The 26,983-nt window shown below is 46.9% G+C and overlaps 1 protein-coding gene across 1 annotated transcript in view; it reads left to right on the top strand.

Annotated features, from left to right (window-relative positions):
• The first annotated feature begins 946 nt into the window (after positions 1-946).
• The window catches only part of LOC137345645 (complement factor B-like), a 71,878-nt gene continuing 45,841 nt past the window's right edge, over positions 947-26,983 (top strand). Inside the window, exons 1-8 of the mRNA XM_068008884.1 lie at positions 947-1,043; positions 8,631-8,849; positions 9,427-9,609; positions 16,925-17,098; positions 18,727-18,825; positions 22,183-22,316; positions 23,636-23,774; positions 25,818-25,964. Coding sequence (XP_067864985.1) covers positions 977-1,043; positions 8,631-8,849; positions 9,427-9,609; positions 16,925-17,098; positions 18,727-18,825; positions 22,183-22,316; positions 23,636-23,774; positions 25,818-25,964 — 1,162 coding nt within the window. The 5' untranslated portion in view covers positions 947-976. The remainder of the gene's footprint in view (positions 1,044-8,630; positions 8,850-9,426; positions 9,610-16,924; positions 17,099-18,726; positions 18,826-22,182; positions 22,317-23,635; positions 23,775-25,817; positions 25,965-26,983) is intronic.

Below are 26,983 nucleotides of genomic sequence, written 5' to 3' on the forward strand. Positions count from 1 at the left end.
GTCGCGTTTGCAGACGTCTTTAAAGCGGAGACATGGACGGCTGGTGGGTCTGATACCAGTGGCGAGCTCGCTGTACAATGTGTCTTTGGGGATCCTGCATCTTCCATGCGGCTCACATGGCCAAGCCATCTCAAGCGCCGCTGACTCAGTAGGGTATATAAGCTGGGGATGTTGGCCGCCTTGAGGACTTCTGTGAGATACGGTCCTGCCACCTGATGCCAAGTATTCTCCGGAGACAGCGAAGATGGAATGAATTGAGACGTCGTTCTTGGCTGGCATACGTTGTCCAGGCCTCGCTGCCGTAGAGCAAGGTACTGAGGACACAGGCCTGATACACTCGGACTTTTGTGTTCCGTGTCAGTGCGCCATTTTCCCACACTCTCTTGGCCAGTCTGGACATAGCAGTGGAAGCCTTTCTCATGTGCTTGTTTAATTCTGCATCTAGAGCCAGGTTACTGGTGATAGTTGAGCCTAGGTAGGTGAACTCTTGAACCACTTCCAGAGCGTGGTCGCCAATATTGATGGATGGAGCATTTCTGACGTCCTGCCCCATGATGTTCATTTTCTTGAGGCTGATGGTTAGGCCAAATTCATTGCAGGCAGCCGCAAACCTGTCGATGAGACTCTGCAGGCACTCTTCAGTGTGAGATGTTAAAGCAGCATAGTCAGCCAAGAGGAGTTCCCTGATGAGGACTTTCCGTACTTTGGTCTTCGCTCTTAGACGGGCAAGGTTGAACAACCTGCCCCCTGATCTTGTGTGGAGGAAAATTCCTTCTTCAGAGGACTTGAACGCATGTGAAAGCAGCAGGGAGAAGAAAATCCCAAAAGTGTAGTTATCCATTAAATAACTCCATTGATTAGATTCTCTGTGTTGACACTGTTATTACTGGAAAGTTATTTATTAATCAGCCTGACTGTAACAGACCCTGTTCCATCTAAATTCCAGAGGGGAAAGTATACGCTGGGAAGGATTAAGATGAGAACAGTCTGGATCAGGAATTTCTGCCTCTTCTTCCTCCTATTTCTTGTGAGTGCTTCTCAAGGTAAGGTATCCGTACATTTCGAACAGACGTGGAGACAAGGGGATAACAATTGGAAATACTGTGGGTCCTGTGAGTGCAGCAATCCCGCCCGCGGTTAACTGCTAGATCAGGGGCTGAATTTTAAAGACCCCCATCCCCTGATAACGGGGGACATGGCAGGGAACGTGACGGGGGGAAGTGGTAGATTTCCCAGTGTGGGGGGGGAGTGGGGAAGAGGTAGATTTCTCAGTGTGGGGGGGGGGGGGGAGTGGGGAAGAGGTAGATTTCTCAGTGTGGGGGGGGGGGGGGAGTGGGGAAGAGGTAGATTTCTCAGTGTGGGGAGGGAGTGGGGAAGAGGTAGACTTCTCAGTGTGGGGGGAGTGGGGAAGAGGTAGATTTCTCAGTGTGGGGGGGAGTAGTGAAGAGGTAGATTTCCCAGTGTGGGGGGGGGGGGGGGAGTGGGGAAGAGGTAGATTTCACAGCGTGGGGTGGGAGTGGGGAAGAGGTAGATTTCCCAGTGTGGGGGGGGGGAGGAGTGAGGAAGAGGTAGATTTCTCAGTGTGGGGGGGGAGTGGGGAAGAGGTAGATTTCTCAGTGTGGGGGGGTGAGTGGGGAAGAGGTAGATTTCTCAGTGTGGGGGGGTGAGTGGGGAAGAGGTAGATTTCTCAGTGTGGGGGGGGAGTGGGGAAGAGGTAGATTTCTCAGTGTGGGGTGGGGGAGTGGGGAAGAGTTAGATTTCTCAGTGTGGGGGGGTAGTGGGGAAGAGATAGATTTCTCAGTGTGGGGGGGGAGTGGGGAAGAGGTAGATTTCTCAGTGTGGGGGGGAAGTGGGGAAGAGGTAGATTTCGCAGTGTGGGGAGGGAGTGGGGAAGAGGTAGATTTCTCAGGGTGGGGAGGGAGTGGGGAAGTGGTAGATTTCTAATATGTCGGGGGAAGTGGGGAAGAGGTAGATTTCTCAGTGTGGGGTGGGGGAGTGGGGAAGAGGTAGATTTCTCATATGGGGAGGGGGGCCTCAAAGTGAACCGATCAATGTTGTGGATGTTGCGATGGGTTATAATATATAGTTTATCTACCTTGGTGGGCGAGGAAAAGGTCAGGTGGGCAGGGGAAGTTTTTTGGGGCAGAAAGGGCCAGTAATTAATTTTCTTGTTATTGGGGGCTTGCAGAGGAACAATTCAAATGGATTTTAAAAATTTTGAAATTAAATTCACCTTTAAATATTTAAATTGAAAGTTAGGGCTCGAAGGCCCTTTGAAAATGGTGTCTACACCTGCGCCGCGGTAGACCACCCTTCCCCCTCCACATTCTCAGGCTGCCCGGACCACCCACCCACCCCCTCTATGTCCGCAGGGCCTTTCGGCCTATCTGCTCCGTGCTGGTGTTTTGTCTACACATGAGCCTCCTGCCACCCCCTCTTCATCTGACCCCTTCACTAGATCCTTCTATTCCTTTCTCCTGGATGTGTGTATCCTGGTTCCCCTTCCTGTATTTATTCTATTAACCTCAATCACTCCCTGTGGTGGTGAGCGTCACTTTCTCTCCCCTCTCTGGGTATATACATTTCTCCTGAATTTCCCCTTGGATTCATGGCTGACTGTCTTATTTTGATGGTCACTTGCTCTGGATCTTCCCCTCCAAAGGAACACTTTCTCTCTAAGGTCAACCCTCAGCCTTCTCTTATCTAGTGAAAAGTCCCCCGCCCTATTCAGCTTCTACTGATCTTTATAACATTTCTGATCTGGTATCTTCTCAGTAAATCCTTCCTGCACCTTCTCCAGTGCCTCCAGGGCAGGTCGTAGTGATTGTGAATCCTGAACATCTCTCTGAATGGGTTCAGTGTCTCACCCCAAGGACATACCTGCTCACAATGGAGCCACAGACCTACCTGGACCTGCCCATGCAAACACCTCCCTCAATACCCCTCTGTACACACCTTCTACCCTCACACCCTCCCTCCATACCACTCTGTCTGTGGATGTTTGTGTGTTTTTTTCTGTAATTCCTGGGATGTGGGTGTCGCTGGCCAGGCCAGCATTTATTGCCCATCCCTAATTGCCCTTGAGAAGGTGGTGGTGAGCTGCCTTCTTGAACCGCTGCAGTCCATGTGGGGTAGGTACACCCACAGTGCTGTTAGGAAGGGAGTTCCAGGATTTTGACCCAGCAACAGTGAAGGAACGGCGATATAGGGACAATGGGTGGCACAGTGGTGCAGTGGTTAGCACCGCAGCCTCACAGCTCCAGTGACCCAGGTTCAATTCTGGGTACTGCCTGTGTGGAGTTTGCAAGTTCTCCCAGTGACTGCGTGGGTTTTTGTCAGGTGCTCTGGTTTCCTCCCACCGCCAAAGACTTACAGGTTGATAGGTAAATTGGCCATTATAAATTGCCCCTAGTGTAGGTGGTTAGGGAAGGTGGGGATGTGGTAGGAATATGGGATTAGTATCAATGGGTGGTTGATGGTCGGCACAGACTCAGTGGGCCGAAGGGTCTGTTTCAGTGCTGTATCTCTAAATAAATAAAGTGTTCCAAGTCAGGATGGTGTGTGACTTGGAGGGGAACTTGCAGGTGGTGGTGTTCCCATGTGTCTGCTGCCCTTGTCCTTCGAGGTGGTAGAGGTCGCGGGTGGACAGGCTTTGGGGAGTCAGGAGGTGAGTTACCCGCCACAGGATTACCAGCCTCTGACCTGCTCTTGTAGCCATGTTTTTTTTAATTTATTCATTCATGGGATGTGGGCGACGCTGGCCAGGCCAGCATTTATTGCCCATCCCTAATTGCCCTTGAGAAGGTGCTGGTGAGCTGCCTTCTTGAACCACTGCAGTCCATGTGGGGTAGGTATACCCACAGTGCTGTTAGAAAGGGAGTTCCAGGATTTTGACCCAGCGACAGTGAAGGAACGGCGATATAGTTCCGAGTCAGGATGGTGTGTGACTTGGAGGGGAACTTGGAGGTGGTGATGTTCCCATGTATTTGCTGCCCTTGTCCTTCCAGTTGGTAGAGGTCACGGGTTTGGAAGGTGCTGTCGAAGGAGCCTTGGTGCATTGCTGCAGTGCATCTTGTAGATGGTACACACTGCTGCTACTGTGCGTTGGTGGTGGAGGGAGTGAATGTTTGTAGATGGGGTGCCAATCAGGCGGGCAGCTTTGTCTGGATGGTTTAGTTTAGTTTAGTTTAGTTTAGAGATGCAGCACTGAAACAGGCCCTTCGGCCCACCGAGTCTGTGCCGACCATCAACCACCCATTTATACTAATCCTACACTAATCCCATATTCCTACCGCATCCCCACCTGTCCCTATATTTCCCTACCACCTACCTATACAAGGGGCAATTTATAATGGCCAATTTACCTACCAACCTGCAAGTCTTTTGGCTGTGGGAGGAAACCGGAGCACCCGGAGGAAACCCACGCAGACACAGTGAGAACTTGCAAACTCCACACAGGCAGTACCCAGAATTGAACCCGGGTCGCTGGAGCTGTGAGGCTGCGGTGCTAACCACTGCGCCACTGTGCCGCATGGTGTCGAGCTTCTTGAGTGTTGTTGGAGCTGCACCCATCCAGGCAAGTGGAGAGTATTCCATCACACTCCTGACTTGTGCCTTGTAGATGGTGGATAGGCTTTGGGGAGTCAGGAGGTGAGTTACTCATCACAGAATTCCCAGCCTCTGACCTGCTCTTGTAGCCACAGTATTTATATGGCTACTCCTGTTCAGTTTCTGGTCAATGGTAACCCCTAAGATGTTGATAGTGGGGGATTTAGCAATGGTAATGCCATTGAATGTCAAGGGGAGATGGTTAGATTCTCTCTTGTTGGAGATGGTCATTGCCTGGCACTTGTGTGGCGCGAATGTTACTTGCCACTTATCAGCCCAAGCCTGGATATTGTCCAGGTCTTGCTGCATTTCTACACGGACTGCTTCAGTATCTGAGGAGTCACGAATGGTGCTGAACATTGTGCAATCATCAGCGAACATCCCCACTTCTGACCTTATGATTGAAGGAAGGTCATTGATGAAGCAGCTGAAGATGGTTGGGCCTAGGACACTACCCTGAGGAACTCCTGCAATGATGTCCTGGAGCTCAGATGATTGACCTCCAACAATCACAACCATCTTCCTTTGCGCTAGGTATGACTCCAACCAGCGGAGAGTTTTCCCCCTGATTCCCATTGACTGCAGTTTTGCTGGGGCTCCTTGATGCCATACTCGGTCAAATGCTGCCTTGATGTCAAGGACAGTCACTCTCACCTCACCTCTTGAGTTCAGCTCTTTTGTCCATGTTTGAACCAAGGCTGTAATGAGGTCAGGAGCTGAGTGGCCCTGGCGGAACCCAAACTGAGCGTCACTGAGCATTATATGGCTACTTAATAACACACGCACATGCACACAAAGCCACACACAACCAGGCACAAACGCACACGCCCCCACCCCGCGTGCACACACATACAAACCTGCACACACACACCCTCAAACACCCACATACGGTATTTATATGGCTACTCCCAGTTCAGTTTCTGGTCAATGGTAACCTCCAGGACGTTAATAGTGTGGATGGTGTGTCAGTGTGTGTGCGTGTGGATGTCAGTGTGTGTGCGTGGGGGTTGGTGGGAGTATGTTTGGTGGGGTACAGTGTGGGTGTGCATGTGCATTTGGTGTGTGTATATACGGGGTGTGTGTGTGGGTGTTTGAGGGGGTGTGTGCAGGTTTGTATGTGTGTGCGCGCGGGGCGGGAGCGTTTGCGTTTGTGCCTGGTTGTGTGTGGCTTTGTGTGCGTGTGCGTGTGTTTATCAGTGTGTTTGTGTGCGTTGGGATGGTATGGGTGGGTGCACATTTGTGTGTGTGTTTGGGAGTGTGGGTGCATGTGTGTGTGCTTCGATGTGGATGTGTCTGTGCACCTCCCGTGTGTAGTTGTGCGTGTGTGTGTATGTGTGGGAGCATAGGAACAAGAGTAGGCCATTCAGCCCATCGAGCTTCCCCCACCATTCAATATGATCATGGCTGATCATCCACTTCAATGCCTTCTCCCCACTCTATCCCCACATCCCTTTATGTCATTGGTATTTAGAAATCTGTCAATCCCTGCTTTGAACATACTCAATAACTGAGCTTCCACAGCCCTCTGGGATAGAGAATTCCAAAGATTCACAACCCTCTGAGTAAAGAAATTTCTCCTCATCTCAGTCCTAAGTGGCTTCCCCCTTATTTTGAAATTGTGTCCCCTGGTTCTAGACTCCCCAACAAGGGGAAACATCTTAGCTGCATCTACCCTGTCTATCCCTTAAGTATTTTGTCATTTCAATGAGATTCCTCAAACATGATTTCCCATTGATAAATCCATGTTGATTCTGCCCAATCAGATCATTATTATCCAAGTGTCCACTTGTCACATCCTTTAGAACAGATTCTAGCATTTTCCCAATGATTGATGTCAGGCAAAGAGGTCTATAATTCCCTCTTTTCTCTCTCCCTCCCTTCTTAAATATGAGGTGACATTTGCTACCTTCCAGTCTGCAGGAACAATTTTAGAATTTAGGAAGATGATCACCATTCTGGGAAACTCTAGAGAATACAGGTCCAGTTTCCCCAATCTCTCTTCGCAGGACAGTCCCACCATCTCGGGAACAAGTCTGATGAACCTTCGTTGCGCTCCCTCTGTGACAATAATATCCATCCTAAGGTAAGGGGACCAAAACTGCACACAGTACTCCAGGTGCAGTGTAACCAAGGTTCTATACAATTGAAGCAAGACTTCACTACTCCTGTACTCTAATTGTCTTGTGATAGTCTCTCATACCATTAGCCTTCCTAATTGCTTGCTGCACCTACATGTTAGCTTTCAGTGACTTATTGACAAGGACACCCAGATCCCTTTGTACATCTATACTTTCTAATCTCTTACCATTTGAGAAATACTCTGCACATCTGTTCCTCCTACCAAAGTGAATAAAAACTCACATTTCTCCACATTATATTCCAGCTGCCACGTTCTTGCCCACTCACTAAGTCTGTCCAAATCCCCTTGAAGCCGCTTTGCATCCTCCTCACAACACACATTTCCACCTAGTTTCATGTCATCTGTGAACTCGGAAATGTTACTTTTGGTCCCCACATCCAAATCATTGATATATATTGTGAACAGCTGGGGTCCAAGTACTGATCCCTGCGGTACCCCACTAGTCACAGCCTGTCAACGCGAGAATGACCCGTTTATTCCTACTCTCTGTTTTCTACCTGTTAACCAATCCTTAATGCATGCCTGTATATTACCTCCTATCCCATGTGCTTTAATTTTGCTAACCAATCTCCTGTGGGGGACTTTATCAAAAGCCTTCTGAAAATCCAAGTAGACCACGTCGACCAACTCCCCTTTATCAATTCTGTTCGTAACATCCTCAAAAAACTCCAACAGATTCCTCAAACATGATTTCCCATTGATAAATCCATGTTGATTCTGCCCAATCAGATCATTATTATCCAAGTGTCCACTTATCACATCTTTTCGAACAGATTCTAGCATTTTCCCAATGATTGATGTCAGGCGAAGAGGTCTGCTGTAATTCCCTGTTTTCTCTCTTAAATAATGAGGTGACATTTGCTACCTTCCAGTCTGCAGGAACAATTTTAGAATTTAGGAAGATGATCACCAATGCATCCACTATCGCCATAGCTACCTCTTTCAACACTCTGGGATGTAGAATATCAGGTCCTGGGGATTTATAAACCTTCAGCCCCATTAATTTCTCCAAAACAACCTTCTCACTAATACTAATTTCTGTCAAATCCTCATTCTCTCTAATCCCTTGGATCTCTAACTCTGGGAGAATTCTTCCATCATTCTCAGTGAAGACAGACAAAAATTAATCATTTAGCTTCTCTGCCATTTCTCTATTCCCTATTATAAATTGTCCTGACTGTGCCTGTAATGGGACCACATTTGTCTCAACCAAACGTCTCCTGTTTACATATCTGTAGAAGCTTTTACAGTCCAGGAGAGTGGGTGTGAGGTCAGAGAGAGATACAGCACTGAAACAGGCCCTTCGGCCCACCAAGTATGTGCCGACCAACAACCACCCATTTATACAAATCCGACATTAATCCCATATTTCCTACCATATCCCACCATTCTCCTACCACCTACCTACACTCGGGGCAATTTACAATGGCCAATCTACCTATCAACCTGCAAGTCTTTTGGCGGTGGGAGGAAACCGGAGCACCCGGCGGAAACCCACACAGACACAGGGAGAACGTGCAAACTCCTCACAGGCAGTACCCAGAACGGAACCCGGGTCGCTGGAGCTGTGAGGCTGCAGTGCTAACCACTGCGCCACTGTGGGTGCAGGGATGGGTGTGAGGTGGGTGTGATGTGGGTGTGGGTGTAGGGTGGGTGTGGGTGTGGGTATGAGGTGGGTATGAGGTGGGTGTAAACCTGCTGTCTCACTTACCCTGCTCCCATGTTCCTAAGTAGAATGTTTTCTGTGAAATTGCTTCAAGAAATGAAACACCAAATACAGCTACTGAAAACGACCGAATTCTCCCCATTTTGACACTTATCCGGGTATCAAACCCCCTGAGCTCAGATCACTAACTGCCTGTTTTCTACACCCTGATTTTAGGTGACAATGAAGATGGGATAAGTTGTAATCCCAATGTTACAATTGCTGGTGGAACAGTCACACTATCCAAAGGGGTGACAGTGGGGAGCGTACTCAGGTATCACTGTCCCTCCGGCTTGTATCCGTATCCAGTGTCAAGCCAGACTTGCAGGGGGAATGGTCTCTGGAGTTTAATGAGAAGTTCCCATCGACGGATCATTCAGCATGCAGAATGCAGAGGTGAAAGTCCCCATTTTCTTTTCTCTGTCACTCCCATTACCTTTATGGAAATGCTGGCATATTTACTCAATGCTGTTAAATGAATGGAGAAAGTAGGAGAGACACTGGGGGACTGGATTTTCAGCACTTAAAGTGAGGGCACTGTACATAGGAAAGCAAAGCCATACAAGTAACATTCGCCCCACACAAGTTCCAGGCAATGACCAACTAGAACGAGGGATATTCTAACCGTGATATTCAATGGCATTGCCATTGCTGAATCCCCCACCAGCGACACACTGCTTAATTGGCACCCCATATGGACTGCAGTGGTTCAAGAAGGCAGCTCAGCACCATCTTCTCAAGGGAAATTAGGGATGGGTAATAAATGCTGGCCTAGCCAGCAACACCCACATCCCACAAATGGACAAATAATAGAAAGTTGTGACTCACTTGAGGGGAGGTTTGGAGATAACAAGAGGGCATGAGAGCTCATTATAAACACCAGGATAGCCCTTGTTGGGCCAATAGACCTGTTCCATGTGCTGTAAGTTTCATGTAAATCATTTTCAAAGCTTCCTTCCTACTTTATTTTCAGAATTCAAGTGCCCTGTGCCCTCAATTGAGCAAGGAGTTCTCTTTCCAAACAGTGCTTCATACAACCCGGGAGACACTGTGCACTTTGAGTGCGATGATGGATATAGGCTCCTCGGCTCAGAGAGTAGGACCTGTCTGATTAACGGAAGGTGGAATGGGACCACAGCCGTGTGCGAGGACGGATGTAAGTCAGGTTCCTTCTCGAGAGACAAAGCTACCTCTGTCTGCTGGGGGGTCTACCTCAGGGATTACGTTTTCTGTAGGATTTGACTCATTGTGTTGGAGGGAGAGTCAGATCCGACTCGAAACGTGAACTGTTTCTCTCTCCACAGACCTGCTGAGTATTTCCTGCATTTACTGTTTTTAGTTCAGATTTCCAGCATCTGCAGTATTTTGTTTTTATTTTAGTGTTTAATTCACTGCCACTTCTCTTCCAGGAATGCCGACCTTGAAGAGGTTCTGCTCTTCTCTCCCACGGGATTTTCATTTGTCTCTTTTACCTTGTTCACCTTCATTGCTTTCCACTTTCCTCCTGGTTTTTGATAAAGTGTCTACCAAATCTCATTTTCACAGCTACATCTCCTTCCTCAGCAATTGTCTCCAGCTCCGACTTATTCCATGTGAATTCCAACTGAAGCTTCATCCTTTGTGTGTTGAATCCATCCAGGATTACAGGCATCTCAGAGACATACAACGTTCCTCGGACTGCTGTTCTTGCCGCATCCTGAGATCCACACTCAGTGCCATGTGCCTCCACACGTACACACTGGACCTCTCTCTCCCCTGCTTCTCTCTCTACAGACTGACTCACTGTGTTTTTCCAGAACTTCCTGGTTTTATTTTAGATTTCCAGTATCTGCAGTATTTTTCTTTTGTTACCATGCTTTCTGTACATTTTGCCAGAGGTTGCTGTCAAGGACACCGCAGAGAAAGGTTACAGTAAGTTCAGGAAGGGGGCAGATGTCTGGTTAAAGACAGAAATTCAAAGATCCTGTCTGGGATAGGCTGTTGTACCATAATTTTCACAAAAGCGATTTGCCACTTTCTCCTCTTCAATGGAATGCATTGAAAGGGCATGAAGTTTCAGTATTTGCTCAGCAGATACAAACTAAACTCACTGCATTTTAACACTTGTGCATTCCAGTCGAAGTCCCCTTTTCACAACAGGAGACCTGTTAAGTGTTGCCAAATGACCTTTCGACACTAAAAATTATCAAGTGTGGAGTCTCATTCCTTCAGCTTTCAATTGTTGTTGGATGAATGAAAAATATCAAATTTAATGTTAAACTTTTTTTTATCTTTTCTTTTCTGGTTTTCACTCTCTCTTTACACAATCTTTCCTTCCCTCTTTTTATCTCCCATTTTGTAACTGATTTGACATTGAATTAATCCAGTCTAATTCCCAATTCCTTCTCAGATATTGCACTGTCTATGTCACAACCCTTCAATCTGATTGGTTGAGGAGCTACACTGTTGCTTGTCCTGTTCACTCAGATTGCAGACACCATCCTGACTTGAAACTATTTTGTCGTTCCTTCACTGTTGCTGGATCAAAATCCTGGAACTCCCTTCCTAACAGCACTGTGGGTGTACCTACCCCACATGGACTGCAGCGGTTCAAGAAGGCAGCTCACCACCACCTTCTCAAGGGCAATTAGGGATGGGCAATAAATGCTGGTATTGCTTACATCCCATGAATGAATAGAATAAAAATATACCCCGTTCCTCTCGCTGACATATTATTGAATCGCGCTTCCAGCAAACCATCACACAAAAAATTTTAAAAACCTAAAATGCAAGGGAGGGTCATAGAGTCATAGAGTTATACAGCACAGAAACAGGCCATTCGGTCCATCGTCTCTGTGCCAGCCATCAAGCACCTAACTATTCTCGTCCTATTTTCCAGCACTTGGCCCGTAGCCCTGTATGCTATGGCGTTTCAAGTGCTCATCTAAATACTTCTTAAATGTTGTGAGGGTTCCTGCCTCTACCACCTCTTCAGGCAGTGTGTGCCAGATTCCAACCACCCACTGGGTGAAAAGAATTTTCCTCAAATCCCTGCTAAACCTCCTGCCCCTTACCTTAAATCTATGCCCCCTGGTTATTGACCCTTCCGCTAAGGGAAAAAGTTTCTTCCTATCTAAACTATCAATGCCCCTCAGAATTTTCTATACCTCAATCATGTCCCCGCTCTGCCTTCTCTGATCTAAGGAAAACAACCCTAGCCTTTTCAGTCTCTCTTCATAGCTGAAATGTTCCAGCCCAGGCAACATCCCAGTGAATCTCCTCTGCACCCTCTCCAGTGCAATCACATCCTTCCTACAGTGTGGTGCCCAGAACTGTACACAATACTCCAGCTGTGGCCTAACCAATGTTTTATACAGCTCCATCATAACCTCCCTGCTCTTATATTCTATGCCTCAGCTAATAAAGGCAAGTATCCCATATGCCTACCTAACCACCGTATCTACCTGTGCTGCTGCCTTCAGTGATGTATGGACAAGTACACCAAGGTCCCTCTGACCCTCTGTACTTCCTAGGGTCCTACCATCCATTGTATATTCCCTTGCCTTGTTAGTTCTCCCAAAATGCATCACCTCACACTTCTCAGGATTAAATTCCATTTGCCACAGCTCCGCCCATTTTACCAGCCCATCTATATCGTCCAGTAATCTAAGGCTATCCTACTCACTATTTACGACATCACCAATTTTCATGTCATTTGCGAACTTACTGATCGTACTTCCTATATTCACGTCTAAATCATTAATGTACACTACAAACAGCAAGGGTCCCAGCACCGATCCCTGCGGTATACCACTGGTCACAGGCTGCCAATCGCAAAAACAACCCTTGACCATCACCCTCTGACTCCTGCCACTAAGCCAGTTTTTGGATCCAATTTGCCAAATTGTCCTGGATCCCATGGGCTCTTACCTTCTTAACCAATCTCCCATGTGGGACCTTATCAAAAGCCTTACTGAAGTCCATATAGACTACATCAACTGCTTTACCCTCATCTACACATCTAGTCACCGCCTCGAAAAATTCAATCAAGTAAGTCAGATACGATCTCCCCCTGACAAAGCCATGATGACTATCCCTGATTACTCCCTGCCTCTCCGAGTGGAGATTAATCCTGTACCTCAGAATTTTTTCCAATAGTTTCCCAACCACTGATGTTAGACTCACCGGCCTGTAATTACCTGGTTTATCCCTGCTGCCCTTCTTGAATAGTGGTACCACATTCACTGTCCTCCAGTCCTCTGGTACCTCTCCCGTGACCAGAGGATTTGAAAATTTGTGTCAGAGCCCCTGCAATCCCCTCCCTTGCCTCACATAACAGCCTGGGATTTATCCACTTTTAAGCCCGCTAAACCTGGTCAAACTAACAAAAGATAGCATTAGATTTACTCCTACAGCAAACAATGGTTAATCACTTCTAATGGGTGCTGTATACTGAGGTGTTTATTATGTCTATTGAACCATGTGGTGTATATTTGAGCTGTGTGGTGTATATTTGAGCTGGATGATGTATATTTGAGTTGTGCTGTGTACATTTGAGATGTGTGGTGTATATTTGAGCTATGTGATATATATTTGAGCTGTGTGATGTAGATTTGAGCTGTGTGATGTATATTTGAGCTGTGTGATGTATATTTGAGCTGTGTGCTGTATATTTAAGCTGTGTGATGTATATTTGAGCTGTGTGCTGTATATTTGAGCTGTGTGCTGTACATTTGAGCTGTGTGATGTATATTTGAGCTGGGTGACATATATTTGAGCTGTATGCTGTATATTTGAGCTGGGTGACATATATTTGAGCTGGGTGACATATATTTCAGCTGTCTGCTGTATATTTGAGCTGGGTGATGTATATTTGAGCTGGGTGATGTATATTTGAGCTGGGTGACATAGATTTGAGCTGTGTGCTGTATATTCGAGCTGTGTGGTGTATATTTGAGCTGTATGATGTATATTTGAGTTGTGCTGTGTACATTTGAGCTGTGTGGTGTATATTTGAGCTATGTGATGTATATTTGAGCTATGTGATGTATATTTGAGCTGGGTGATGTATATTTGAGCTGGGTGACATATATTTGAGCTGTGTGCTGTATATTTGAGCTGGGTGATGTATATTTGAGCTGGGTGATGTATATTTGAGCGGGGTGATGTATATTTGAGCTGTGTGCTGTATATTTGAGCTGGGTGATGTATATTTGAGCTGGGTGATGTATATTTGAGCTGTGTGATGTATATTTGAGCGGGGTGATGTATATTTGAGCTGTGTGGTGTATATTTGAGTTGTGTGCTGCATATTTGAGCTGTGTGGTGTATATTTGAGTTGTGTGCTGCATATTTGAACTGTGTGGTGTATATTTGAGCTGTGTGCTGTATATTTGAGCTGTGTGATGTATATTTGAGCTGTGTGATGTATATTTGAGCTGTGCAATGTATATTTGAGCTGTGCAATGTATATTTGAGCTGGGTGACAAATATTTCAGCTGTGTGCTGTATATTTGAGCTGTGTGCTGTATATTTGAGCTGTGTGATGTATATTTGAGCTGTGTGATGTATATTTGAGCTGTGTGGCGTATATTTGAGCTGTGCAATGTATATTTGAGCTGGGTGACAAATATTTGAGCTGTGTGCTGTATATTTGAGCTGTGTGATGTATATTTGAGCTGTGTGATGTATATTTGAGCTGTGCAATGTATATTTGAGCTGGGTGACAAATATTTGAGCTGTGTGCTGTATATTTGAGCTGTGTGGTGTATATTTGAGCTGTGTGCTGTATATTTGAGCTGGGTGACATATATTTGAGCTGTGTGATGTATATTTGAGCTGTGTGGTGTACATTTGAGCTGTGTGGTGTACATTTGAGCTGTGTGGTGTATATTTCAGCTGTGTGGTGTATATTTCAGCTGTGTGGTGTATATTTGAGCTATGCTGTTTGCATTTGAGCTGTGTAGTGTATATTTGAACTGCGCTGTGTATATTTCAGCTGTGCAATGTATATTTGAGCTGTGTGGTGTATATTTGAGCTGTGTGCTGTATATTTGAGCTGTGTGCTGTATATTTGAGCTGGGTGACATATATTTGAGCTGTGTGATGTATATTTGAGCTGTGTGGTGTACAATTGAGCTGTGTGGCGTATATTTGAGCTGTGCAATGTATATTTGAGCTGGGTGACAAATATTTGAGCTGTGTGCTGTATATTTGAGCTGTGTGATGTATATTTGAGCTGTGTGAGTGGTGTGAAACAGGGCTGTGTTCTCGCACCCACACTTTTTGGGATTTTCTTCTCCCTGCTGCTTTCACATGCGTTCAAATCCTCTGAAGAAGGAATTTTCCTCCACACAAGATCAGGGGGCAGGTTGTTCAACCTTGCCCGTCTAAGAGCGAAGTCCAAAGTACGGAAAGTCCTCATCAGAGAACTCCTCTTTGCTGACGATGCTGCTTTAACATCTCACACTGAAGAATGCCTGCAGAGTCTCATCGACAGGTTTGCGTCTGCCTGCAATGAATTTGGCCTAACCATCAGCCTCAAGAAAACGAACATCATGGGGCAGGATGTCAGAAATGCTCCATCCATCAATATTGGCGACCACGCTCTGGAAGTGGTTCAAGAGTTCACCTACCTAGGCTCAACTATCACCAGTAACCTGTCTCTAGATGCAGAAATCAACAAGCGCATGGGTAAGGCTTCCACTGCTATGTTCAGACTGGCCAAGAGAGTGTGGGAAAATGGCGCACTGACACGGAACACAAAAGTCCGAGTGTATCAGGCCTGTGTCCTCAGTACCTTGCTCTACGGCAGCGAGGCCTGGACAACGTATGCCAGCCAAGAGCGACGTCTCAATTCATTCCATCTTCGCTGCCTTCGGAGAATACTTGGCATCAGGTGGCAGGACTATATCTCCAACACAGAAGTCCTTGAAGCGGCCAACATCCCCAGCTTATACACACTACTGAGTCAGCGGCGCTTGAGATGGCTTGGCCATGTGAGCCGCATGGAAGATGGCAGGATCCCCAAAGACACATTGTACAGCGAGCTCGCCACTGGTATCAGACCCACCGGCCGTCCATGTCTCCGTTATAAAGACGTCTGCAAACGCGACATGAAATCGTGTGACATTGATCACAAGTCGTGGGAGTCAGTTGCCAGCATTCGCCAGAGCTGGCGGGCAGCCATAAAGACAGGGCTAAATTGTGGCGAGTCGAAGAGACTTAGTAGTTGGCAGGAAAAAAGACAGAGGCGCAAGGGGAGAGCCAACTGTGCAACAGCCCCAACAAACAAATTTCTCTGCAGCACCTGTGGAAGAGCCTGTCACTCCAGAATTGGCCTTTATAGCCACTCCAGGCGCTGCTTCACAAACCACTGACCACCTCCAGGCGCGTATCCATTGTCTCTCGAGATAAGGAGGCCCAAAAGAAAGATGTATATTTGAGCTGTGCAATGTATATTTGAGCTGGGTGACAAATATTTGAGCTGTGTGCTGTATATTTGAGCTGTGTGGTGTATATTTGAGCTGTGTGCTGTATATTTGAGCTGGGTGACATATATTTGAGCTGTGTGATGTATATTTGAGCTGTGTGGTGTACATTTGAGCTGTGTGGTGTATATTTCAGCTGTGTGGTGTATATTTCAGCTGTGTGGTGTATATTTGAGCTATGCTGTTTGCATTTGAGCTGTGTAGTGTATATTTGAACTGCGCTGTGTATATTTCAGCTGTGCAATGTATATTTGAGCTGTGTGGTGTATATTTGAGCTGTGTGCTGTATATTTGAGCTGTGTGCTGTATATTTGAGCTGTGTGCTGTATATTTGAGCTGGGTGACATATATTTGAGCTGTGTGATGTATATTTGAGCTGTGTGGTGTACAATTGAGCTGTGTGGTGTATATTTCAGCTGTGCAATGTATATTTGAGCTGTGCTGTTTACATTTGAACTGTGTGGTGTGTATTTGAGCTATGTGATGTATATTTGAGCTGTGCTGTGTACATGTGAGCTGTGTGGTGTATATTTGAGCTGTGTGATGTATATTTGAGCTGTGTGATGTTTATTTGAGCTGTGTGGTGTATATTTGAGCTGTGTGATGTATATTTGAACTGTGTGGTGTATATTTGAACTTGTGTGGTGTATATTTGAACTGTGTGGTGTATATTTGAGCTGTGGTGTGTATATTTGTGCTGTGCAGTGCATATTTGAACTGTGTGGTGTATATTTGAACTGTGTGGTGTATATTTGAACTGTGTGGTGTATATTTGAGCTGTGGTGTGTATATTTGAACTGTGTGGTGTATATTTGAACTGTGTGGTGTATATTTGAGCTGTGCTGTGTATATTTGAGCTGTGCTGTGTATATTTGTGCTGTGCTGTGTATATTTGAGCTGTGCTGTGTATATTTGTGCTGTGCGGTGTATATTTGAACTGTGTGGTGTACATTTGAGCTGAATTGTGTTTATTTGTTCACATGCCATCCTTACTTCTCTCAGTGGACACCTGTCCTAATCCTGGCATTCCGGCAGGAAGTGTGAAATCTGGGACTAACTACGGCTTGGATGATAAAGTCAGATACCTGTGCCTCGGCAACCTTGTTCTGATTGGTTCGTCAGAGAGAAAATGCCTGGAGACTGGCGAATGGAGCGGGTCCGAACCCAACTGCCAGTGTGAGTGAACGAGAAACGGGACACACCGCCAGAAAATGGTCATTGGTTGACATGATTGCATGAAGTTGATAAATCAACGTTAAAAAGTAATCAATTGTTGAGATTAAATGATAAACATTTTGACTGGATATTCGGCTGTGAGTTGGAGGCCAACTACTTGGTGAAAGGAGGGCAGAGTGCATATTGGGATCAATTTTAACCTAACCTGCTCATATAGAAACTGATTGAATGTAACACAGTTCTTACAGCCTGCCCTGATTTACTCCTTATTGAATTCAACAGACAGAGATATCATGTTGCTGTATAAAACTGCTTAGTCTGTGGGGTTAAAATTGCCCCGGGTTTGTCTGCTAGCTCTGACAAATGGAATAAAATGGAGAGGTAGAGGAGGAACATTACCCAGCCTGGCATTTACTCCTGGGAGAACCCAGCCCCTTAAAACTAAAAGCTTCAAATAGCTTGCAACCAGAGGGCCAGATTAAAATCAGGACTAAATTTTTTATGCCAACTGTAGGGTAGGAATGACTGCAGGTGATGTTAGTGGAGCAACAATAACCTTAGACCTTTGATGCTCCTCAATTTTACAGCATTTTGTGGCTTGGAAATTAAGTCAGAATAAGCAGGTCAGAGGCTAGGAATTCTGCAGTGAGTAACTCACCTCCTGATTCCCCAAAGCCTGTCCACCATCTACAAGGCACAAGTCAGGAGTGTGATGGAATACTCTCCACTTGCCTGGATGGGTGCAGCTCCAACAACACTCAAGAAGCTCAACACCATCCAGGACAAAGCAGCACTCTTGATTGGCACCCCATCTACAAACATGCACTCCCTCCACCACCGATGCTCAGTGGCAGCAGTGTGCACCATCTACAAGATGCACTGCAGCAACTCACCAAGGCTGCACAGACAGCACCTTCCAAACCCGCGACCTCTACCAACTCGAAGGACAAGGGCAGCAAATACATGGGAACACCACCACCTGCAAGTTCCACCAGATGCACTGCAGCGGTTCAAGAAGGCAGCCCACCACCACCTTCTCAAGGTAATCAGGGATGGGCAATAAATATTGAACTTGCCAGTGATGCCCACATCCCATGAACGAATTAAAGAAAAGCATCAGAGACAAGAGTAAAACAAGAATGAGTGGTGCTACTGCCACTGACAATGACCGTGATCTCACACTGTCTCAGCTTGCTTTACAGCACTGAGTTATGAGAACAGGTCAGCATTGCCTTGACTTTAGAAGATTGAGGGAAGATCTGATTGGGGTGTTTAAAATGTTAAAAGGGATTCGATAGAGAAAGAGTTTCCTCTGGTGGGTGAAACCAATAATCGGAGCGAGGTCATTGGGGGTGATGTCAAGAAGCATAGTGGAAATCGGGGTCTCTCTCCCCCGAAAGGCCGTGAATGTTTGGGGTTATTTGGTGCTTTGAAGATTTGAGATTGATCGTTTTTTGCTGTGTCAGGGTATGTAGGCACAGAGGAGCAAGGCAGATAAACAGAGTGAAGATACAGCTCAGCCATGATCTCATTGAATGGCAGTACAGGATGGAGGGGCTGAATAGCCTCCTCCTGCTCCTACCTCCCTCATGACCTGATTTTAATTAGATATCTCTCTCTTGTTTCAGACAAGCATTCCTTTGACTTGCCAGAGGAAGTGGCTGCTCATTTCTCTGCTTCATTTTCACGCTTCCTGAGCGAGTCGCAGGTAAAGCAACAACAAGACGGTGAGTGCCTCTTCATTCCATTCCTGACATTTCCTGGTAGGTGGAGCAACTTGTCATTCTTAACATTTTAAACCTTGCTGTGTGAGGTTTCTGCCCAATAGATGAAGTCTTAACTCGCACCAAGTCCCGTTCCCCTATCACCCCCTGTACTCACTGACCTATATTAACACACACCAAGTCCCGTTCCCCTATCACCCCCTGTACTCACTGACCTACATTAACACACACCAAGTCCCGTTCCCCTATTACCCCCTGTACTCACTGACCTACATTAACACACACCAAGTCCCGTTCCCCTATCACCCCCTGTACTCACTGATCTACATTAACACACACCAAGTCCTGTTCCCCTATCACCCCCTGTACTCACTGATCTACATTAACACACACCAAGTCTTGTTCCCCTATCACCCCCTGTACTCACTGACCTACAGTAACACACACCATGTCCCGTTCCCCTATCTCCCCTGTACTCACTGACCTACATTAACACACACCAAGTCCCATTCCCCTATCACCCCCTGTACTCACTGACCTACATTAACACACACCAAGTCCCGTTCCCCTATCACCCCCTGTACTCACTGACCTACATTAACACACACCAAGTCCCGTTCCCCTATCACCCCTGAACTCACTGACCTACATTAACACACACCAAGTCCCGTTCCCCTATCACCCCCTGTACTCAGTCACCTACATTAACACACACCAAGTCCCGTTCCCCTATCACCCCCTGTACTCACTGACCTACATTAACACACACCAAGTCCTGTTCCCCTGTCACCCCCTGTACTCACTGATCTACATTAACACACACCAAGTCCTGTTCCCCTATCACCCCCTGTACTCACTGATCTACATTAACACACACCAAGTCTTGTTCCCCTATCACCCCCTGTACTCACTGACCTACATTAACACACACCATGTCCCGTTCCCCTATCTCCCCTGTACTCACTGACCTACATTAACACACACCAAGTCCTGTTCCCCTGTCACCCCCTGTACTCACTGATCTACATTAACACACACCAAGTCCTGTTCCCCTATCACCCCCTGTACTCACTGACCTACATTAACACACACCAAGTCCCGTTCCTCTATCTCCCCTGTACTCACTGACCTACATTAACACACACCAAGTCCCATTCCCCTATCACCCCCTGTACTCACTGACCTACATTAACACACACCATGTCCCATTCCCCTATCTCCCCTGTACTCACTGACCTACATTAACACACACCAAGTCCCATTCCCCTATCTCCCCTGTACTCACTGACCTACATTAACACACACCAAGTCCCATTCCCCTATCACCCCTGTACTCACTGACCTACATTAACACACACCAAGTCCCGTTCCCCTATCACCCCCTGTACTCACTGACCTACATTAACACACACCAAGTCCCGTTCCCCTATCACCCCCTGTACTCACTGACCTACATTAACACACACCAAGTCCCGTTCCCCTTTCACCCCCTGTACTCACTGACCTACATTAACACACACCAAGTCCCGTTCCCCTATCACCCCCTGTACTCACTGACCTACATTAACACACACCAAGTCCCGTTCCCCTTTCACCCCCTGTACTCACTGACCTACATTAACACACACCAAGTCCCGTTCCCCTATCACCCCCTGTACTCACTCACCTACATCGATTCCCAGTCAAGCAATGTTTTGATTTTCAAATTCTCATCCTTGTTTTCAAATCACTCCATGCCTCGTCCCTCCCTTTCTCTGTAATCTCCTCCAGACCCTCAGCCCTCCAAGATATCTGCACTTCTCTAATTCTGGCCTCTTGAGCATCCCTAATTATATTTGCTCCACCATTGGTGGCCGTTGCTTGAGTTGCCGAGAACCTCATCTCTGGAAGTCCCCCCCTAAACCTCGCTGCCTTTCCACCTCCCCGTCCTCCTTTAAGACACTCAATGAAACCTACTTCATTGTGCAGACAGTGTCATAGTGGTCATGTCACTGAGCTAATAATTCAGAGGCTCCAAGCTAATGCTCTGGGGGTCAGGGTTCAAATTCCACCATGGTGGCTGTTGGAATATAAATCAATTCATTAATTTTCGAAATATCTGGAATTGAAAGCTGGCCTCAGTAATGGTGCCATGAAACTATCAGCGATTGTCGTAAAAACCCATCTGCTTCACCAATATCCCTGAGGGAAGGAAATCTGCCGTCCTTACCTGGTCTGGCCTACATGTGACTCCAGACCCACAGCAATGGGGTTGACTCTTAACTGCCCTCTGAAATGGCCCAGCAAGTCACTCAGTTGTCAAGGACAATTAGGGACGGGTAATAAATGCTGGTCTTGCCAGCGATGCCAACATCCCATGAAAGAATTTTTTAAAAAGCTTTTGGTCATCTGTCCTAACATCTCCGTTTGTGGCTCAGTGTCATATTTCATTTTGGGACGTTTTATCATGTTAAAGGCGCTATATAGATATACGTTACTGTTGTTGGTACTGTCTTAAAATGATTGAGACAGTGAAATTGCTGGGCTGGTCGGCAGGGGAGGGGTATTGGAATAGTCGTGTCTAAAGGTAACAAAGGCATGTAACAAAGGGTTTATAACCACCTTATACATCAGTAGACACATTCATACAAAAGGATCGGATATGGAGTAAAGAATAGGATAGAATATAGGATCCGGTCGGATAGGATAGAATGTAGGTTAGGAGAGGAGAATAAAAAAGTCTTGCATTTATATAGCACCTCTCACAACCACTGTTGTAATGTAGGAAACATGGCAACCAGCTTGCGCACAGCCAGCTCCCGCAATGTCATAATGAACAGATAATCTGTTTTTCTGATGAATGTTGACCAGGACACCAGGGATAACTCCCCCGCTCTTCTTCAAAGTACTGCGGTGGGATCTTTCACGTTTACCTCAGAGGGCAGACGGGACCTCACTTTAACGTCTCGTCAAAAGACCTCACCTCCGACAGTGCAGCACTCCTTCAGCACGGGTAGTGTCAGCCTCGGTTCTTGGGCTCAGATTGGGACGTGAATCTGGAAGCTGGTTGATTCCGAATAGGGAGAGTTACCTAATGAGCCACAGCTGGCAGCTGGAGAAGTGCTCAGAGAATAGAGTAGGAGAGTATAGGAAGGGAGAGGATGGGTTAGAATACTACAGGATAGGGTAGGGTAGGAATGGAATGGGTACAGAAGGACCAATGCCCCCTTTTACACGACAGTGTTGACTGTAATGAAATGACTTACACCTTACAGTAGAATCGACCCATTGAAAGGGTTCAGTTAGTGTGAGATATATGAAGTGGAGTAAATATTATGAAGCAATCAGAACCAAGTGATAAACATTCCTTACTTTTTCCAGCTTCACTCGGCAGGAAAGTCTTATTGAGGAAAGGACAGAAACTACACATTTACTTTCTCCTGGACGTTTCCGGAAGCATTGAGAAAGAGGATTTTGAAAGATCCCGAAATGCTTTGACCAGCTTTACTAACATGGTAACCACATGTCTCGGCTCAAGGCTGTCTTGTTCTGTCGTCACTCTCAGCCCTGTTTGCGAGAACACTCTGCAGCAGTTCCTGTCTCTGCTCAGTGTGTGCACGTGAGAGAGAGAAAGATTCCCATCTTTATAGCATGTTTCACAGGCAGAGAAATTCCCAAAGTACTTTACAGCCAATGAAGTATCTCCAAAAGGTCAGCACTGCGGGAAACGCAGCAGCTAAACTTGCGCACAGCAAGCTCCCCACAAACAGCGACGTCATAACGACCAGGGTCATCGTTTGTTTTGTGATGTTGGTTGAGAGATAAACATTGGCCAAGACACCAGGGAGAATTCCCCTGCTGTTCCTCAAAGGAGTACCACAGAATCATTAAAGTCCATCTGAGAGGATTAATATCTCACCTGAGATACAACACCTCTGACAATGCAGCACTCCCACGTGAGCACTGACTGAGACTTTTGTGCCCAAGTCACTGGAGTAAGTCCTAAACCTACAACCTTCAGGACTCAGAAGTACATGTGCTACCCGCTGAGCTCCAGCAATATCGCAAACCTGACACTTCTAGTTGTCGAATGAATATCGAGTGCAGAACCTCCTCGCGGTGTGGGAGCATTGAGTATGGTTACTCTGTGGTTGGGTTACTCAGTAATGGACCACCTGATCCCAGAAGGTTAGCAGTAATATTTCATACTGACTAACAAGACTGATTTGCTGATGGGACCAACAAATGCAGCAGCCGATTTGCGCACAGCAAGCTCCCACAAACAGCAATGGTCAGATAACCTGTTTTTTTTAGTGACGTTTGTTGAGAGATAAATATTGGCCTGGACCCCCGAGGAGATCTCCCCTGCTCCCCTTCGAAATAATGCCGCGGGATATCTTACATCCACCCGAGAGGGTGGATGGGGCCTCGGTTTAACATCTCACCTGAAAGAGGGAACCTCCGGCAGTGCAGCACTCCCTCCGTACTGCTACTGGGCGGGTCAGCCTAGACTATCGGCTCAAGTCTGGGCAGTGGGTCTGCTGTGTGCACAGAATAACACAGCAGTCAGTGCAGTGTGAGATGTGCTGGGACGTACCAGGGCTGATCCTCCTGGGAACTGGGGAGAGAGCAGGAGGCGATATGAATGAGATGGCAGGGTTGCTTGGGGAGGGGTGGGGGGGGGGGGTGGTGGTTGGTGATTGATGGGCTGAATGGCCATTCTGCACTCCAAGCATTCTCATACCCTTGTGTTGTGTTGTAGTTTTCAGAGTATTGAGGGTTTCGCAGCTGATTAAACATTAGGAAAACCATTTCCTCTTTTTGTGCTTCTCAGATCAGTCGGTTTGAAGTTGCCGTGAATTATGGGCTGGTGACATTTGGCTCTCGCTCGAGAGTAGTCATCAATATTGCTGATGAACTGTCGGGCTTTGCAGATTATATTGACATCTCACTGTCTGAACTTAAATATGAAGGTAGGTGAATATTTTCCATCACTTATGACCGACATTGTCTCCCAGTCAAGCAACATCTCGATTGTAAAATTCTCTTCCCTGTTTTCCAACGCCTCTGAGGCCTCACCTCTCCCTATCTCTGGAACCTCCTCCGAGATATCCCACAACCCTCTGAGATATCCGTGCTCCTCTAATTCTGCTATTTTGAGCATTCCTGATTTTAATCACTCCTCCATTGGTGGCTGTGCCTTCAGCTGCCAGGGTCCCAAGCTCTGGAATTCCCTTCCTAAACCTCTCCACCTCACTTTCCTCCTTTCAGACATTCTTTAAAACCTACCTGTTTGACCAAGCTTTTGGTCAGCTGACCTAATATCTCCTGATGTCGCTCCCTGACATATTTTGTTTGATAATGTCCCTGTGAAGCACCTGTGGCCGGCGGGGAATCGATGGGCTGAATGGCCTCCTACTGTGCTGCAATGGTTCTTGGGTTCCATGGGATGTTTTACTACATTAAAGGCTCTATAGGAATGCAGCTTGTTGTTGATGTTAAAGATTCAGGGGAAAACCATTTGCTGTTTACGTGTTTTTTTAATCTAATTTATTGCTCCTCCTGCCTCCCAAGTCGTCTTCTCCTAAAGGTTGTCAAATACGCAAAACCTCCCTGGCCATTCCCCAAAGAAGCCATTCTTCAAGATAGTGACAGGAGGAGGCCGTTCAGCCCCTTGAACCTATCCCACGACAGAATTAGGTCATGGCTAATGTGTATCTCAATTCCAATTACCAGCTTGGTTCTGCATCCGGTAATCTCCTTACCCAGCAAAAATCTACCAATCTCAGTTTTGATATTTTCAACTGACCCCCGGCCTCGCCACTTTTTCCGGGAGAGAGAGTTCCCGATTTCCACTACCTTTTGTGTGAAGAAGTGCTTCCTGACATCCCCTCTGAGTGGCCTGGCTCTAACGTCACGGCTCTGTTCCCTTGTTCTGGACTCCCTAAAACGTATCCGTTTCAAGTCTTACTTGAAAAACAGCACCTCTGACTGTGCAGCACCTCTCTGAGTGCTGCACTGGGAGCAATGGCCTGGCTTTGATGCTCAAAGGAAGATGGTTGTGGTTGTTGGAGGTCAATCATCCCAGCTCCAGGACATCACTACAGGAGTTCCTCAGGGTAGTGTCCGAGGCCCAACCATCTTCAGCTGCGTCATCAGTGACCTTCCTTCAATCATAAGGTCAGATGTGGGGATGTTCCCTGATGATTGCGCAATGTTCAGCACCATTCGCGACTCCTCAGATACTGAAGCAGTCTGTGTAGAAATGCAGCAAGACCTGGACAATATCCAGGCTTGGGCTGTTAAGTAGCAAGTAACATTCGCGCCACACAAGTGCCATCTCAAACAAGAGATAATCTAACCATCTTCCCTTGACATTCAATGGCATTACTGTTGCTTACTTCCCCTCCCTATCAACATCCTGGGGGTGACCATTGACCAGAAACTGAACTGGAGTAGCCATATAAATACTATGACTACAAGAGCAGGTCAGAGGCTGGGAATTCTGCAGCGAGTAACTCACCTCCTGATTCCTCAATGCCACCTTCAACATTCACTCCCTCCACTACCAACGCACAGTGGCAGCAGTGTGTACCATCTACAAGATGCACTGCAGCAATGCACCAAGGCTCCTTCGACAGCACCTTCCAAACCCGCGACCTCTACCAACTAGAAGGACAAGGGCAGCAAATGCATGGGAACACCACCACCTGCAAGTTCCCCTTCAAGTCACACACCATCCTGACTCGGAATTATATCACCGTTCCTTCACTGTCGCTGGGTCAAAATCCTGGAACTCCCTTCCTAACAGCACTGTGGGTGTACCTACCCCACATGGACTGCAGTGGTTCAAGAAGGCAGCTCACCACCACCTTCTCAAGGGCAGTTAGCGATGGGCAATAAATGCTGGCCTAGCCAGCGATGTCCACATCCCAGCAACGAATAAAGAAATTACCCTAATTGGGACTGGCGCCCTCAACCTTCTATCCTAGAAACACTTTCAATCTGTTCCTTAGATTTCAAAAAGGACAGCAATACAGGAACAAACTTGACTGGAGCTTTGAAATCGGTTTTCGAGATGATGAGCTTTCAGAAGGCAGCGATGAAGGAGAAACAAGTGGAATGGAGGGCGTTACAACATGTTATCATGCTCTTTACTGATGGTAAGTGATGTTAACCCTCGCAGGCTGGCCTTCTGACACCTCCGATGGGCCGTCCATGTTCCCTCCATTTACTACAGCTGTCTCTGTCAACACTTTCTCAACTCTTGTTAAAGCTGGGATAAACCCCATCCACTCGAATTCTGTGCCTCAAGCTGGAAGTCCTTCCAGAACCTTCCGCCCGATACTATAGAAGGAGGCACCTTCCAAAAGTCATCCTTGAACCACCAACCCCTCTCTCCAACACTATGGTTAATGCACCATTGACTTTTCCCGTTTTCGCCATTAAGCTTCCAATATACTGTCCTACACACCCTCCCTTCCTCCTCTCCACATTCTCCTATCGAATTCACATCACTCTACAACACCTCCTAGCACTTCCTCCTTCTTTCCCAACTCCGTCACGTATTAAGCTGCCTTGCAAGGTGCCAGATGTGGCTCAGTGGGTATCACACTGAGCTTTGAGTCATGGGTTTGAACATGACTTCAGCACTGAATCCAGCATGATGTCTTCATTGCACACCGGGAGTGGGATACTGTCAGAGGGTCAGTACTGAGGGAGTGCTGCACTGTCGGAGGGTCAGTACTGAGGGAGTGCTGCACTGTCAGAGGGTCAGTACTGACAGTGTGCTGCATTGTCAGAGGGTCAGTACTGAGGGAGTGCTGCACTGTCGGAGGGTCAGTACTGAGGGAGTGCTGCACTGTCGGAGTGTCAGTACTGAGGGAGTGCCCCACTGTAGGAGGGTCAGTACTGAGGGAGTGCTTCAGTGTAGGAGAGTCAGTACTGAGGGAGTGCTGCACTGTCGGAGTGTCAGTACTGAGGGGGTGCTGCACTGTCAGAGGATCAGTACTGAGGGAGTGCTGCACTGTCAGGGGGTCAGTACTGAGAGAGTGCTGCACTGTCAGGGGGTCAGTACTGAGAGAGTGCTGCACTGTCAGAGGGTCAGTACTGAGGGAGTGCTGCACTGTCAGGGGGTCAGTACTGAGGGAGTGCCGCACTGTCACACGGTCAGTACTGAGAG

This window comes from Heterodontus francisci, chromosome 29 (assembly GCF_036365525.1).
Source record: "Heterodontus francisci isolate sHetFra1 chromosome 29, sHetFra1.hap1, whole genome shotgun sequence".
NCBI classification, from domain to species: domain Eukaryota; kingdom Metazoa; phylum Chordata; class Chondrichthyes; order Heterodontiformes; family Heterodontidae; genus Heterodontus; species Heterodontus francisci.